This window comes from Eubalaena glacialis, chromosome 8, assembly GCF_028564815.1.
Source record: "Eubalaena glacialis isolate mEubGla1 chromosome 8, mEubGla1.1.hap2.+ XY, whole genome shotgun sequence".
In the NCBI taxonomy this organism is placed as follows: Eukaryota; Metazoa; Chordata; class Mammalia; order Artiodactyla; family Balaenidae; genus Eubalaena; species Eubalaena glacialis.
This window is the reverse complement of record NC_083723.1, coordinates 129,439,693-129,456,485: the sequence shown is the minus strand read 5'-3', so window position 1 is coordinate 129,456,485 and position 16,793 is coordinate 129,439,693. Positions and strand designations below refer to the sequence as shown.

The 16,793-nt window shown below is 53.2% G+C and overlaps 1 protein-coding gene across 2 annotated transcripts in view; it reads left to right on the top strand.

The window, feature by feature from the left end:
• The first annotated feature begins 394 nt into the window (after positions 1 to 394).
• Positions 395 to 16,793, top strand: part of VIPR2 (vasoactive intestinal peptide receptor 2) — a 69,470-nt gene continuing 53,071 nt past the window's right edge. The window contains exons 1-2 of one of the 2 annotated variants that reach the window (XM_061199013.1): positions 395 to 570; positions 2,822 to 2,921. In XM_061199013.1, the coding sequence (XP_061054996.1) occupies positions 493 to 570; positions 2,822 to 2,921 (178 nt within the window). In that variant the 5' untranslated portion in view covers positions 395 to 492. Of the gene's footprint in view, positions 571 to 2,821; positions 2,922 to 14,888; positions 14,902 to 16,793 lie in introns of those variants that run through there. The other variant, XM_061199014.1, reaches the window with a different exon arrangement.

Here is a 16,793-nt window from a genome sequence, read left to right as displayed (position 1 = left end):
ACATGCTCTTCCTGCCACCTTCTTGGGGGTCTTTAGGTTGTTTAACAAGGACACAAGTAGGGGCCGGTCTCTGACCCCAAAGCGGGTCCCTCCGGAGTCGCTCTCCCTCCGAGCTGTGCGGGCCCAGCACGCCCACCTGTGCGCACCCCTCACCCGCTGCTGAACGGTCGGGGGAGCGAGCCCAGCACGGGGGTTACGAGGGAGGGGCCAGGGGCGCGGGGAGGGGGATACCGACGGGGGGCGGTAAGGGAGCGGCGCGGGACGTGGGGCGGATACGCGGCGCCGGGACGGAAGGGAGCTCGGGGGCGGGGGGCGCGGGGAGCGAGGGGCGGGGACGGGGTACCGCGGGGGCGGAGCGGCCGCCTCGGGGCACAACCCGGGCGGGCGGGGGACTTGCCGGCAGCCGCCGGGTGCCGCGCAAGGACCTCGGGAGGCGGGAGACGCGTCGCTGCGCACGGGCGGCCCGGCCCATGTCCGTGCCGCGGAGCCGGGATGAGGGCGCCCGCGCTGCTGCCGCCCGCGCTGCTGCCGCCCGCGCTGCTGACCTGCTGCGGCTGGCTGCTCGCCCCAGTGAGTGCGACCCCGGCGCCGCCCGCCCTGCCCTGCGCGCCGCCCCTCCCCGGAGGGAGCGCCCCCGCGCCCGGCTGCGCTGCGCTCCCGCGTCCGGCCGCGGGGCTGGGCCGGGGGCGCGGGGAGCGGGGCAGGTCACGGGGTCCCCACCTGCCCGCCGGGCTCGCGGGAGGGAGCAGGGCCGCCGGGGACGCTCCGGACCCTCCCCGCCGAGCGCGAAGAGCCGAGCTCCGCGCTCGGCCGGGTTGGAGACGGGCTGGGAGGTTGCGTTTGCTCTGTCCCCTCCGCCGTCCCGGGTTCGCTGGGAAAAGGATCCAATTTCTTGCTCGACGCCCTTCCCAGCGGAGCGGGTCCGGCCGCGTCCTCCCGGAGGCTGTGGCCGGCGAGGACGGTTCGCGGGTCCAGGGACGCCCGAGTCGGGTGGTGGGTAGGGCTTGGTCACCTCCGCAGGCCTCACGTTTCCGAGGGAAATTGGAGTTCGCTTTGTCCTTAACTACTTCCCCTTCCATCTCCTAGTACTGTTGCTGCTGTTTGTCTTGTTTAGGTGTGTGCCAGGGAGACGCGATGTAGCTACAGAAAGTTGATGTTTTTTTATCATTATTTAAGAGCACCAGAAAAAACGACATGCTGAATAGAAATTTGTTAAATGAGTGCATTTGTAGATTATTTAATTCTCAGGAATTCTTCCTTTTATTTGAAGACCCTTAAAAAAAAAACCACAAAAACTGTGAACCCTATTTCCTGCTTCCCTCTCTGCCAGACTAGAGTCAGTGTTGGCGTGTGTACACATTTCGCATTTTATATTGCGGCCAGATCACTGTCTGTATTGACTCATATCCCCTCTTAAGGTTGCGAAGCCAAGGATGGAGCTATTTAGGGAAAGTTGTAATTGCTGAGGATATTTCGGGTTCCAGGAGGGCATGAACCTAGCCCACCCCTCAGGGTTGCCAAACTCCCTTGTCTAGTGTGAAGACAAACGGAGTCTTTCCTCCCTCAGAGGGATGCTGTGAGGATAAGAACCTCCCTACTAATTTTAGTGCTTTGAAAGAGCTAGTTAAAAGTACCAGGAATGATTATGGTTAATGCTGCTTTAACTTCTAGGATGTCCCAAAATAAGTCATTGCTGTGCATATTCCAAGAATGTCAGATATCATGGTGTCTTTTAATACCTTAACAAAAATCCATTTTTCTTTTTAAGGCAAAATAATTTCCCTAATTCTGAAATTTAAGCTATTGACTTGTTCAGGTATGAAAAATACAGCCTGCTTGAAACCGGGAGTTTGTACAGTGGTGGTTGCCCAGTGATGAGCCGGGGGGAAGGGGGGGAACCCAAGCTTCAGATCTTTAAAAATGAGGGTAAATGTGGCAAAAGTATTCAGCATTAAGTTTCTTCTCTTAATTTTGTTAGGAAATGTTATTCCTGGTTAGAATTCTATTGACTTATTTCAATAGTAGGATAATTAAACATAGATGGCCATAATATACGCAAGAGTATGGTTTTCTTTAATAAAAAGTTTGTTCTTACATGAGAGCGGGGGGCACAGCTCCATCCTACAGCGTGAGTATTTGTGGGTGGTGGGAGGTGGCAATAAAAAGAGAGAACGTTGGACCTTTGTGAAAATAAAGACCAGAGAATATTACCTTCCAAGACTGAAGCAGTATGTGGCTTTGTCTTCTGCTCACGTTGATGGACAATGTTCGTCACCGTTTGTGTCGCATCTTTAGTTCCCGTGATAGAGCCTGACGTGAAGTCCCCCACCTCTTGCTCAGTGGAAGCCTCAGTGCTGTGACTCTCGCCCAGGCCTCTCCCTACTCACCCCTCATCTTTTTGAAAAGCTCCTTCACACCAAATTCTAAAGTTCAGTTTTGAATGTGACCTGCAACCTCTAAAAATAAAGTTGTCCCATTAGGGCTTTCCAGTGAACGCAGAGCCTGGCCTTAGATGAAGCACGCCGGCGTCTGGGGTTGTGTGCAGTCATTAAGAATGGGCTTATGAGTAAACATGTATTTACTTTGATTAAATCAAGGGCTATGAAATGGAGGACTCGAATATTGAAAGATTATTGGATTAAAGAGCTCTATTGCCACCAAATTAGTACTAACAACATAAAATGTATTACGTTAGTAAGTTTAGAACTACGTAAGTAGTTTAGAACTGTGAGGTTTTGGGGGCTTTTATGTAGAAATTTTGCTTGACTTTCCCATTATAGTGCAATTTTCAGTTATTTCTATTTCTTTTAACCTTGAGCAGGTGAACAGCATTCACCCGGAATGCCGATTTCATCTGGAAATACAGGAGGAAGAAACAAGATGTGCAGAGATTCTAAGGGCTCAAACAGAAAAATACAAAGGTAAGGCAGATGCCTGGTGAGTGAGACTGTGCCCCGGATGGTGTGGATGAGCTGACATGCAAGTAGCTTGCACCTCACTCGGAAAACTGGTGTTTAAGGTCACCTGTGTGTTTTAAAAAAAGTCTGCTTCCACTGTTTTTTAATGAACTGCTGGCAAAACTCATAGCATTGTGAGTAATGGGCAGCGGGGTGTGTTTGGGGAGGGGATCATTCACACAAACCTTTTAAAAGAAAGCCTCACCCTTAACAGTAATAGTTTCCATGGTCTGAGATAATAGCAGCAGTTACTAAAGTAATTTCTTTTTTTTTTTAATTTATGTATGGCTGTGTTGGGTCTTCGTTTCTGTGCGAGGGCTTTCTCTAGTTGCAGCAAGTGGGGGCCACTCTTCATTGCGGTGCGCGGGCCTCTCACTATCGCGGCCTCTGTTGTTGCGGAGCACAGGCTCCAAATGCGCAGGCTCAGTAGTTGTGGCTCATGGGCCCAGCCGCTCCGCGGCATGTGGGATCTTCCCAGACCAGGGCTCGAACCCGTGTCCCCTGCATTGGCAGGCGGATTCTCAACCACTGCGCCACCAGGGAAGCCCTACTAAAGTAATTTAATGGGCGTTGTTACGCTTTGCAAAAGCAACTCCATTTTCCATGGAATGAGTATTTATCCGATTTCTTGCATTTAAAATTCTTAGTTACATCACAGATGATTTTGATCCAGTTAAGAATGGTGGGAATTTATCAGAAATCAAACAGGAAAATGAGACTTTTGCTTTCCTGAAGAACAGACCGGTTATGAGTACAGTGAGCTTGCTGACTTTATTTCTCTACGTCCCAGAAGCAATGCCAGGACAACGTGCACTCACCCTGGGCACCTTCTCATGTCTGTAAACTTTGAAGGTTCTGGGATAACATCCAGATCATAAACAATAGCAAAAACCTCTTGTCCTTCAGTTTTCTTTTTCTCTGTTCTGTCATTATTTTGTTCTCTTCAAGAAAAAAAATTAAAATCAAAGTACAACCATGTGTTAAAAGTCTGGTGTCCTGCAGAGGACCTCAGATGGGAAGTCACAGATGTGGGCGTTGTTCTAGACCAGTGCTGCCCAGTAGAAGCAGGATGCAAGCCTCATGGGTGATCTTGAACTTTCTGGTAGCCACGTTAAAATAAGTGAAAAGAAACATGTGATTTTAATTTTAAAAATATATTTTATTTATCCAAATATATCTGAATCATTATCATTTTAACTTGTAATCAATAGAAAATATTGATGAGAAATTTTACTTTTTGGAAGATTAAGTCTTGGAAACTTGGTGTGCATTTTGCACTTACGGTGCATCACAATTCGAACCACACATTTCAGGTATTCATAGGTGGCCAGCAGCTCTGGTGTGCCCCTTCCTGTGCCCCTGGAGCCTCCACTCCCTCGCCTGAAAAATGAAGACTCTGGCCCTAGGGTTCCTTCCAGCCTTCAAGGCCTGTGATTCTGCAGTGCACACGAGATCCCGAGAGCCATGTGTTCCAAAAGGTCTGCTCGAACTCTGTCCAGAGGAGGGCAAGCGAGGTGGCTCAAACATGGCCTGAGGATCTACCCTGTACAAAGCCACGTGTGACCACTAGCCAGCTACTAGGATCCATGAGGCCGGGTCTTGCCAACCAGGGTCTCAGGACAAGACGGTTGTCATGGCCACTGAGGTCTGTTCCCTTCAGAGAAAATTAAGAGACTTAGGGGAGCTAAATGCTGAGAGGAGACAGGCTGAAACCCTTGGGAGCATCTAGTCAGTGGCAGGGACCAGGTCCCGTCAGCACAGGTCCCGTCCACGAGGCCTCCTGAATGGGGGGGGGGCCACTGTCCACCACATCCGCAGTGGGTGATCCTTGGCCTCTGTTGGGAGACTCCCGAGGGAGGGGCCTCTGCCCCCTCACACCATTATTGGGCAGTCAAGTTGTTGGGCTCTGGGGCCGCCCATAAGCGGCGTCTGCTGACTGGCATGAATCGGGGGCAGCCGTGAACAGAACCCCTTCTTCACGTGGGGCATCTGCGGGCACTGAGCGGGCTCACGGCTCTGCTTCCTCTTCCCGGGGCTGAGTACCCCCAGTTCCTACAGCCGTCGCCAGACACGCTGCCGGGCCCTCGGCCACAGGCTGTGGACACACGCAGACACTGGCGAAGCAGGAAGGGCGCAGAACTTTCCCGCTGACATAATGGAAGGCGGACCGAATTGTAGTCAGTTGGTGACTGTTGATAAATCCTCTGCCCACAGCCCACCTGTCCCTCACTCACCTGGAAACTGCTCACCTCCCCTTGCCCCTCTCACAACTGCTGTTTTGGGGGAAATCTCCCGAAATACCATCTTAGTGTTTCTTTCTTGTCGCTCTTCATTTCCCACACTCACCAAGAACATTTTGTTAACAAGACAAAACTGGCACAGCAGGCGGCAGGAAACACTTAACTTTTAAGGGATGGAGTTTCGCCGTGACTTTGCCTTGGAGGAGACCCCCTCGCGGTGGGTCAGGGTTGACCAGGCATCGGGGGGAGCACCTGCACGTCTGTGTCCACGACTCACCTGGACAGATGCGGCACCTGGAGGAACAGGGCGAGTCCAAGGAGGCTGGTTCCGTCCATTGCGGAGTAAGATGTGTGGTCCTTGATCAGGTTTCTTTGATAAAAAGGCTCTTGCTCTCTGGCTGGCTCAGGTGGATGGAGTGTGGCCTTAATTCGCTCAGAACAGTGTCCTTTTAGTTCTGCTCGTTCCGAGGGCTCGGGTCTGTCCCTGTCCCCGGGCCAGCGGCGCACGAGTGTGAGCTGTGGCGTGTGGCCGGGCAGGGTGACGTTTGGCCGCGGGGATGTGGGGAATGTCCCTCCCCACCCACTTCTTGCTGTGGAGAAATGCAAGCGCCGAATTGCCCAGCTTCCTATTTTCACAGGACGTCAGAAATGCAAACTTTAGGTAAAATGTTCCAGTTCTTAAACTTTGCAACTAGTACTTTTTAAAAAGTTCTGCAGGAGCAGGCAGACCTCCTGTGTGGTCGCTGCCTCAGCTGCCAGGTTGCTCTCTGTGTGGCAGCTGGGCCAGGCGGGCCCCAGCTGGGGAGCCCCTCGCGGTGCACAGATGGGCCGGGACGTTTCAAACACTCAGTAGGGCTCCCTCGCAGGCTCTGCCGCCTGGCCCAGCGTTCCTCAGGGTGACCTGTGTGTGGCCCACACAGACGTGCTGGACAGTGTGGACGGCACAGCCTGGGAAGATCTTGGCATCAGCTTGAGCAGAAAGAACGTCTTAGGTAAAGGCCATCAAACATCTCCCCTGTTTGGAGCTGTGGGGAAAGGTGTCATTAAGTCTTTGCAATGACAAGTGTCGGTCCTTGGACATTTTCTTATATTGCAGGCTCTTATTTTAATATTAGCTCGACAGCAAAGATACCTGCCCCTGAGCCCTTTCACCTTTGACCCGTGGCAAGAGCTCGCAGATGGCGGCCGCCCTCGGGAAGGAGGTGGCGCCACGGTAGCCAGCCTGGCGCCCTCGGCTTTCTGTAGAAAGGCAACTCGTGTTCTAAATTCCCATTTTTCTTTTTGCTCTTTGAAATCTGCATGGCTCGAATACCAAGGATATAAATAGTAATGAGTTACCAGAATGAAGATACTATAGATGAAGTGAAGGCCTTCTAGCTGGATGGGATGAGAGCGATTCCAGGGTCAACACTGTGCACCTGCTTCACGAAATTGAAAGTGAGATGAGATACTGAGGGTCTGTAGGAGCTACAAGAAATTGGTGTGAAAGAGCACCAAAGACGCCAAAAAACGAGTTTTCAGTTCTACTGAGATAATTTGTATAAGTCTAACAAGGAATTCTTTTTATTACATGTTGAATCCAAAACAAATTCAAACAAACCAACACATAAATCTAGACAAAACCAATTTTAATTCTCAACCCCTTTAAGGGATTCACTTTGTAAAAAAGAAAAGCTTAGGAGGTATTTAGAGCTTTGTGAGTTAATACTGATTCATCGCTAAGACTAACTTAATCCTGCCAATGAGGCAGTCAGGCCACGGAGGCCTGAAAATATAGCTCAAGGCAGCTCTGTCCCCGCATGGGGGGTGCTGACCGTGGTGGTAAGCAGTGACTCAGCTCTCCAGCTCTGCCCCGTGTTCCTGCCTGTGCGTGGGTCACATGGGAACTTTCCTGTGACTTTACATCATTTTTGCCCAGATCGGGGCGGGGAGGGGGGGCGGTGGTGGTGATGGTGGAATGTGGCCTATATTTCGGAAGGACAAGGAGGTACCTATGTTTCTTGACAGCTCCACAGTCTGGGCTGGGTCCTGAAGGTGCGTGGCTGAGGTAGGTATGACAGTGAACATTAGCTCAAGACCGGGGCCCTAGGAGGTGCTAGACTAAAAAACTTACTTTTCTCTGACGTTTCTTAAACAAAGAATACTGGACTAATTTTGATCCACTTGTCAAGGAGCTCTGGCGGGTTTGGATTTTGCCCCCTTCAAGCTAACAAGTTACCCTGCCACAGTTTTCTGGATGCCTGCAGAAGGCACAGGCCCTGTCAGCATCATCAGAGGTAACCTGCTCCTGGAAGAGCGGGCAGTGTGGGCGTCATGTTCCCACTCCTGTGGGTTCCCTTTTCCCCAAGTCCCTCAGGACCTGTGTGGAGAGGCCCACGGTGCATTTTTGTCCTGGCTGAGGAGCCCTGAGCTTGGTAGACCCCAGTGTCACAAGGAGGCTGCTGGTGTCCTGCCCAAACTTCGCTCCAGAGAAAGATGCATTCTTGGTTACTGAGATCAGCCTGAGGGCTGCACTCTCTTGTCTGCCAAGGCTGTTGCTCTACAGACGTCCTCAAAAAGAGCCCGGAACAAAGCTGCCAGTGCCTTTTCCCAAGACACGCCCATGCATTGTCCCCAGCTCCAGGAGGGCGGCTCTCAGGTGTGGACGTCCTGCTTCTCTTCTCCAGGGCGTGCTGTGGCCTCTGGGCCATAACTCCCCACTCTGTGCTCTTGGTCCCTCTACCACGTTGTCCACTGTCCTTGCAGCCACAAGATCCTGCACAGCACTTAAAAAGGTGTCAAATAAGCTTTTGCTGAACAAATTAATGAAAAACTTCATACTAAAAATTGATATATGCACATAGAAAAGATGCCATACATACACAGCATGTGTGTCCATCCCTCTTAGAATTCACGTGTGCACAGTGTGTATGTGCATCCCTCCCCATTTCACTGTGCAGATGGAAGCCAGCTCTGGTCTGTACTTTGTTTTCCTTTTTTTTTTTTTAACTTTAGCAATGTATTTGGCAACCGTTCTGAATTGGTTTATACTTTCCTTTTAAGAGCTATGTAGTATTCTAACAGATTTCCTTAGTCTGTCCCAGGCTCCTGGACTTTTAGGTAGCTTACAAGCAATACTCTAGTGACTGCATTTCTTCATGACAATAAAATATTTCACCAGCAATTGAGGGTTAACTTCCAGCCACTATGCATGAAATCGGAACATCCTTCTCATTATGACCAAATAACATCATTTTAAGAGACTTGCTTATTTCTGTGATGGTTGTGTCACACAGAATATAACTAATTACATCCCACTTTTCATCTCGTCTTTCCTCCCTGCACCTCTTTGTCACAGAGGAAACTAGGCAGCTTCATGAGCGTGTTCTCTTCAGAAAGTCCCGTGGGAGAATGACCCTTGTCTGCGACTCTTCTCTGACCGCACCACCCCCAGGGGGAATGACCCTTGTCTGCGACTCTTCTCTGACCGCCCCCCCCCCCCGAGGGGGAATGACCCTTGTCTGCGACTCTTCTCTGACCACCCCCCCCCCAGGCAGCGCTGCCTCTGGCCCAAGGGCAGGTGGTGGTGGTTGTCCCTCTCCCTGAAGAGCGTCTATTCCTCGTCCTTAGCTGACCTGCGAGTGGGTCGTGTGAGCAGACTTCCCTCCATCTTACATCCTTACATCCATGTGGGGTCCGAGGGCGCCTGCTGCCCTTCTGAGTTCAGTGTGATGTGAGGCCCATTATTCCCTTTCAGTTTTCTCTCTGATGTAGGTACGTTCTTGTTCTCGTCCAAGTAGCTCTTTGAGCTGATAAGGCAAACAGCCTGATCTGTTTTTTTCCTTAAGGTGAGTCTTTTTGTATGCGATTTCTTCTAATTTCTAAACTCAATAAGATCAGCTACCGGCCTTGGATATTTAAATAATAATTAAGTATTGGTTTGATTTTCTGAAAGTAATGGCTTTAACTTTACTTTTTATAGGAAACAAATCTCGCTGAAAAAATTCTACTCTGAGTTAAACTTTTATGCTTAAACTCATGAAAGGAATCATGCGCGAGAAGTCAATTACTAGCAGGTAGAGCATCAGCACACCTGGAAGCCACAGGTGAGAAGGAGGCTGGGTCACAGGAAGGAGCTTTGTGCCACTTGGCATTGCTGCTGATGGGAACCAAGCTACTTCTCCCGCCCATCTTTCTAAGGTGCTGGTGACCCCAAGACACAGCTCAGCCAGCTGCTCGCGGTCTCCTCCCCCGCGAGCACCTCTCCGCCTTCCCTGCCCCCACTTAGTGTCACACAGGCCGCGTCCTGAAAATGTCCCGTCACTCTTCCCGCGGGTGGGGCTGGTTCTGAGGCTGTGGCTCCCCCTCCAGATGAGCCTGCGGTGCAGGTTCCAGCCTGTTGAGTGGTTTGATGTGGTCCACCGTCTCGCGTCCTGTGATGTGAAAGCACAGGGTCCCTTTCTGGGGTGGGAGAGCCTGCTGGAGGCTCCTCGGCACACTGCACTTCAGTCACAAGTGGCCAGTGAAGCCGCTGTCCCGGCTGCAGTCCCCGCCGTCTGGCGCTGGCTCGTGGGCTCGTGGCTTGTGCTGCCACGATGGCGGCACAGTTACACGTGTCAGCCACATGCCCCCCCAGGTTCCTGGGGCTTCAGCTGTGCATGTTTTGGTTGCTTGGGCCGGTCGCAGCCCTTCCCGGGCACCCATTCACTTGCGAGTTTTTGTAGAGTTTTCTGGGTCAAGCATCCATTCCAGTGGTTGTCCCTGAGCCCTCATAGCCGGGCCTGTTCCTGGGGGGTCGCCTTGGATCATGGAGTGGACTGTCGTTGCTGGAGCCTTGGCTGGCTCTGTCGTTCACTGATTTTTCCAGCATGTTCTTACTGAGCAGATACCAGGCTAGAAGGGTGATGAGAAATTGGGCAGGACATGTCATCGCCTCTGGGAACTCCAAATCAAGCCCCCGATGGCGATGCACCGGGTGGGGAGCAGGGATAACAGGGCTTTGAGTCAAACGACTGAAGGATTTCTGAGGGGAAATCTGAGCATCTGAACATGGAATAGCATCAGTCTACTCTGAACCAGAAGCTGACCGTGACAGAAAAATGGCTAAGGACTTATTTTATCTCTACTTGGAGATTAAGGCAGAAAAACGGTGAGTGGGGAAACTACCAAGAAGAATGGAAGCTTTTTGATCATAAGCTGATTGGTGGTCAGTACTTTGGTAATTGACTATATAAATTTGCGGTGTGTTCGGGGACCGTGGTCTTGGCGTCCATGTGTGTCCTGTGCTCGGCCCTGGAGTGGATTCACTCCATGCAGCCCTGTTCCGCCTGCAGCTGGTCACCACCACCCGACCCTACCCGCCGCCTGGCCGAGGCCCCCAGCCTCCGTGGCCTCTGCACTTGGTGTTGCCTTCCTCGTGATGACGAGCGCACCCTCTTGTATTCCAGGGTGGGGGCCCATCTAGGTGCCCCTCAGCCTCTGGGCACCAAGGCATCTGCCAAGGACCCTCCTGTCTGGCGTCTGTTGACCCAGGAGCAGACGTGCGGACCCTTCCCGGTGTCCAGGGCGGAGGGAAGGCTCCGAGGGTCCACTCTCAGGACAAGAATGGGAGATGTCCACCGAGCAGGCGTTGGGGGTCCCAATCTTGATGCTGGAAGGTGGTCGTCAGCCCATCAAGGTGAGGAAATGGGAGTGGACTTTCCAGTCTCTCATCCAAGCTGGTGGCAGAGCCCAGCTCCCTGGACCCTAAGTCAAGCACGCTTTTCACAAAGCCATACTTGGCATCTTAGAAAGAGAGGCATGCTTTAGATGAAGGTCTTCTCCCTCTCCAAAGCCTGCTTCAAAGGTGAGGGGCCTCCTCTGAACCCCCACGGCTACAGGGAGATTGACCTCATGTCCATCTAATTGTCTGCACCTTCCGCTGAAGCTTCCCCTTGGGATGAGGATCCCCACCAGTTTACTGACTTAGTGACATCAGCCCCTTCTCTCCTCCGGCCCACGGCGAGGGCTTTGGGGCCTGGGGCAGCACGTTGATTTGGTGAGTCCTCCTCGATTTCCTGGCCGTCAGCTTCCTCACGACACGCCTGGTTCTCTGTGTATCAACAGGAACCGTCAGAGGCGGCCGGGGTTCAGCTGCAGGCGGAGGCCCTGCAGTGCAGGACGTTGAATCAGGGCCCAGAGCGCCCCAGATGTCTGCACCTTAAACATCGCCCTGGCTGTGACCTGCCCTGGGTGGGGCTCCCGCAGCTCAAGAACTGACACTTTCAAGGCACTTCTTATCCATCCCAGGGAAGCGTTACTACCGCTTTTCAAGCAATCTCTGACTTCTTACAGCTACTTCCTTCTCTGCAACGGAAGGACTGAGGCCTGTGTGAGTGGACACTGAGGGTGAGGCCAGGCCTCCTGGCTGCCCGCTGGGCCCCAGTGACAAGGACAGCACGTGCCTCCTGTGTCCCCCCAGCAAGCGCTGTCGCTCTGCTCCTGCGTGGCCCCGTGCAAGGCACCCAAGCTCACCAAGTTCGGGGGGGTGGGGAGCGTTTGCTCCTGGGGCTTGTTCCAGAGCTTGGAGCTGGTGGGCTGGCCGTGCGGGCAGGTAGGAGAGGTGTGTGTCGGCACACAGATCAGCTGGGTCCAGCCGCCGGGAGGGCTGGGGACGCGAACACGGAATGCGTGGGTGAAGGAAGGAGAGCAGCGTTGACCCGCAGCCTGGAGCTGGGCCCCAGAGGATTCTGAAAAGCGGGGTGTCTGCTATGAGCTGTGTTTCGGGACGGTTCACAGAGCAGACACTTCTGAGAGGAGTTGGGGGGCCTTGCAAGCGGGTCACGTTGCAGGTGGAGGTGACGCAGGCGTGCTCGACGGAAGAGGACAGGAGGCTGGCGGAGCAGAGGCCGGGCTGCAGGGAGATGGTGGCGGAGATGGTCCCACGGCCGCATGGCGGTGGGGGAGCCACCCCAGGAACGCAGGAGAAAGAAGATCACACAGGAGGAGCTGGGGCCCGGGGAGAGCGCCTTCGGGGGGTGTGGTGCTGCGGAGCCTGAGCAGAGGCAGAAGGGAGGGCTGGGAGGGAGGTTGGAGACCGCCCACTAGTGGGACCATCTGGGGCAGCAGGTCCTGGAGGCAGGAGGAGTGGCCAAGGGCAGCCCTGAAGGGCTTGGCCCAGAAGGAGGAGGAGGGAGGGGACTGAGCGGCCGGCACAGCTCCCGGGGTGGACGGGGCTGGAGGGGCCAGCACGATGGGACCCAGGGCACTGAGCTGTGGACGTGCCAGGGGCCCTGGGCCCCCAGCCCTCGCACACAGCCTGGGAGGATGGTCCCGCACGAGGCCGGTCTTGGCCAGGAGCTGTGGACGCCACAGCCAGGCGTCCTGCCCTGGGGGGCACGCGCAGCTGTTGGCTGCTGTACTGTATGAGGACGATCTGTCTTAGCACTGGTAGATGGATGTCCCGGCTCGATCCCGGGACGTCAGCCAAGTCCTGCTCATAAATCCACGGAAGATTATCCTGGGAATAACATGGCAGGACTCCCCACGCATCCAGTTCCAGCCTGTCAGCTGAGTCCAGACTTCCCCTGTCGGACGCGGCTCGGCTCTGCCTGCCTGGGAGCTCATGTGGCACCACCAACAATGCCCCAAGTGGTCACAGACATTGGAGGGAAGGTTGTTGAGGATTTGTACAAAGGACAACAGCAGACATCTCGATGGGTGAAAGGCGCAGCATCTGCACAAATTTAGCTCCCCATCAGTTTTCCTAAACTGACCCCATTGCAAGACCTCACTGGGACTCCCGAGGGCCCCCGTTGTACAGATGTCGGGAGAGAGGCGTGAAGGTGCTGGGCCCATCTCGGAGGGACCTGCGGTCAGTTCTCGGGCAGCTGTGCTGGCCGGGACCCCGACCGCAGGCACTAGGTTCACTCAGCTCAGTTTGGAGGACATTTTGATGTTTGGGGTTTATTGGATTCAGCATATTCTTTAAATAGGTTCAAACTGGATCTCTGTATGTTCCTTTGAAAAATTCTTTTGTTCAGTTAACAGCTTTGGTTAGTTCTGGGTTTCGAGTCTTAGTTTAACGTTAGTTCAAGTCCCAAAATATGACTCCCACCAATGGAATCCATCTGAACTGAAGTCAAACTTTGCTACTTTCATATTCAAAGTTCCAAAGTGATTTGATCGAGGTGCCATCTGGTGGCATTGTCCCCCCAAATGGTCTTTCCCAGGCCTTGTTTCATAGTTCACCTCTAGCCCACCAAGGGTGGGATCATTGTAGCACCCTAGTTAAACAGAATATTGGGGTGTCCAGGAGTTGTCTGAAGAATGAGTTCCCGGTAAAATACTCCTTGCAGCCCTCTAAAGGCATTTGGAGTCGGAGCTTTGTCGCGGCGCCTGGGTTTGCCCCTGTGTAAAATCCAGGCTCTCATACAGGGGGCCTAGGAAGCTGCGTGGCCCTGGGCCTCGGTCCACACCCGAAGGCTTGACCTGCTGTGTGGACTCAGTTACAAGCTGGGGGATGTTGAAGAGCCAGCCCATGTTGGTGCCCTTGTCGGCTTGTGAACTTGCAGTGTTCCTGCTGCAGGAAGACCTGGTGAGGCCCTCCTGGCCCAGGTGCCTCCATCAGGTACCTCGGGCAGCCTCAGACCAGTGGACGCTCGGTGAACATTTGTTGGAGAGACGAATGCTTGTCACTGCAAGTTTTAAGAGGGTATGGCTGCAGCTGGTCCAAACGCTGTGCCGAGTCATGAAGAAAGGACAGTGCGCTGTTTGGAAGATGAATTGTTCCATCTCTGTCTGCACGGGTAGGGGGTTGTTATCAAACGCCCTGAGCTTGTTCTGTAAGTTGCTTTTGAGTCCTGACTGCAGCAGCTCCCCTCCCAGCACGTAGCCAGATTTCACCTGCACTGACTGTCTCTGAGAAGTGCACATCCCAGACATAGGCTGTTATTAGTTCTGGTGGGTTGTCACTCTGGGCGTTTCCCCTCAAAAGGCTCCTTTCCACTCCATTTCTGCCACTAGCAAGTACTGTCGTCATGCCTGACTGCAGCATTTCTAAAAAGGCGTTTGGCTCCATACCCAGCATGGATGTAGCTCTCCTTATCTCACTACACGTATTTTAAGAATAAATGATGTAGATATGCATCCTTAGAGCAACAGAAAGAAAGACCCCTCCATTTGGTAGAGTTTGATCATCCCCGTTAGTGGTGAGATTAGCTGGACTCTGTAGGACGCAGAGAAGCAGGATATTTATAATTGGGCACCCGGACCGGAAGCATCAGAGGTGCCCAAAGAGCAAATCCGAAGCTGAGGGCGGGGCTGACGGGGGTGGGGGCCAGCGTTTCGGAGCTTCCAGATCCAGGAGAGGGTTCGCAGCGATCGCGTCACCATCTGCAGGGCTGGGGGTCTGGACCCGCTCAGCACCACGTCTGCTTCCTCGGTGAGCGCTGAGACGCCGGGACACAGCCGCTGGAACAGCGGGGCTCCCTGTGCCGCCGCTGCGGGGATAACGTCCACGTCTCGACCTTGCGCACCCTGAGGTCAGGAAACAGACCCCCGGGGTCCTTCTTGTGCTGTGTGGCCAGCTCAGACCGCTGGGGAACCGTGACTTGCCAGGAATGGAAGTATTTTGAGGGGTGGTCTCAGCAGAAAGTCAAAGCAAGGTGGTGGTGAGCTTATGGAGAGATTTCTGCCGGTCGTGACTGCAGCTGCCCTTTGAAGGATCCAAACGCAGGACGAGGGCTGTGAGTAGAAGTTGCAAACAGCCTCATTTTGGCCGTGGGGCATAGGACAAATTTGACAGTGACCGGAGGCCCCAAGGGGATGGCTGCTCATGGCCGCGCTGTTCTCAGGGCCCTGGGAGAAGTGAGAGGGTCGGGGCTGCCCCGGGCCACCTCTGTGGTCTTTCGAATCGGGGCGCCTGCTGGTCTGGGGAAGCACGTTCGTTGGTCAGAGTCCTCCTGGCCCCGGGGGCCTCAAAGACTGGCTTGTGTACTTACCTGCAGGAAACAGTAAATCACGTCCCCATCTGTAAGCCTGAAGCAGGGCCCTCAGACAGGCAGGCGGCTGCAAAGCTGTGTCTGCACAGGTGGCTGCGGTTTTATTTTAACAAATACAGTTAACACCCTGCAGACCAGCCCGGTGGTGAGCACGTCTGTTTTGCTGCCCTGTCAGTTTTTATCTGGTTTAGTATTTCCCTACGAGAACACAGAGCAGAGGCCTCGTCTTCAAGGAATGAAAATAAGTGAGCTGCACGGAAGCAAAAGAGAGTAACTTGCTGGGCGGCGTTTTCGGGGCTCTGAGATTGGTCCCATCAGAGCATCCCCACGGCCTCATCTCCGCCTCCACCAGGCGTGGCTTTCTTCTGTTTTGTGTGCTCTTTGCTCGTGGCCACAAGGGTCAGCTCGCGAGGCCTGAGGCAGGCAGCTTTCCCTCCCTGGGGGACCCTGGGGCCACCTCCCTCCCGCCCAGGGCCAGGATTCCATGTTGCGCCGGCTATTCTAGGCCCACACATGGCTCTGCGGGTCGAACTGTGGCTTCCCCTAATGATCGTAGTGAGCAGTTTTCCAACAGAAAGGCTGCTCCTTTCTGTGTGATTGAAAATCTGTATAATCAACATGTTGGAAGGGAGGTGTAGGTGCCACCACCCAGGTCCAGCAGTTGTCAGCCTCCTGCCCTTGCTGTGACAGCTTGTGCAAGACACGTTCCGTGGACCGTTTCCGCAGAGCTGCAATGCCCTGACTCTAGGGTTGCTTAGACTGTGCCTCTGAAAATTAAGGCAGCAGGTCAGCTACCTCGCAGAGTGCCCCACGTTCTGGGTGAGTCTCGGTGTTTCCTTCCGGGTTGAATTCTTCTAGCCCCTGTGTTTCCTTTACGCTGCAGTTTGGACATAAAGGTTTGATTTGACTCAGGTCAAGCCCTTTGGGAAGAAGGCGTGCAGGTTATATGTGTGCTCTGTGGCGTCAACATTCTGGTGCCCGTTATGTCCCTCAACATCCCATTATGCTGTTTGGTCACCTGCTTAAAAGTGACCTCCAGAATCTTGAAAATGAAATTCTTTTTTCTCTTTGCAATTGGCAGGTGGTCTGTGGGGCTGCTGGGCTTTCCCAGGCTTTCCCACCTCCTGGCTTTCGTGCCCTGTGGATGATTCATGCTTGAATCAGCCGGTATTTAGGGTCCAAAATGTCAACTTTTAAAATTCTAACCATTCTTTACACGTATTAATTAACGTTCTCTGTAAAGAAGAGCTTTTCCTCATCATTTGGGGAAGAATTACAGTTCCTTCCGAAAGAATGGGATAAAAGTCCAAGCACCTTGGGGACACCTATTAAGTACTTAATAACTAGAATTCTGATCAGACAATTATTTCATCACTGCTATTTATATCACAAGTAAAGTGGGTGTTGGAACATGTAGCCATTAAAAATGATGGCACATCTCACAAATGACATGAAAAATACGAGATGTCTGTTGTTAAGTGAGAAAGCAAGGAATACGCCAGCATATAGGATATCCTGTGTTTGTGAGAAGAACGTACATAACGTCTCTGTGTACGTGGTGTATGGGCAGGTGTATAGGATGTCACCAGGCCCTGTAGGGGCAGGAGCCAGACGCCCAGGAGGGGCCAGGGGGAGGC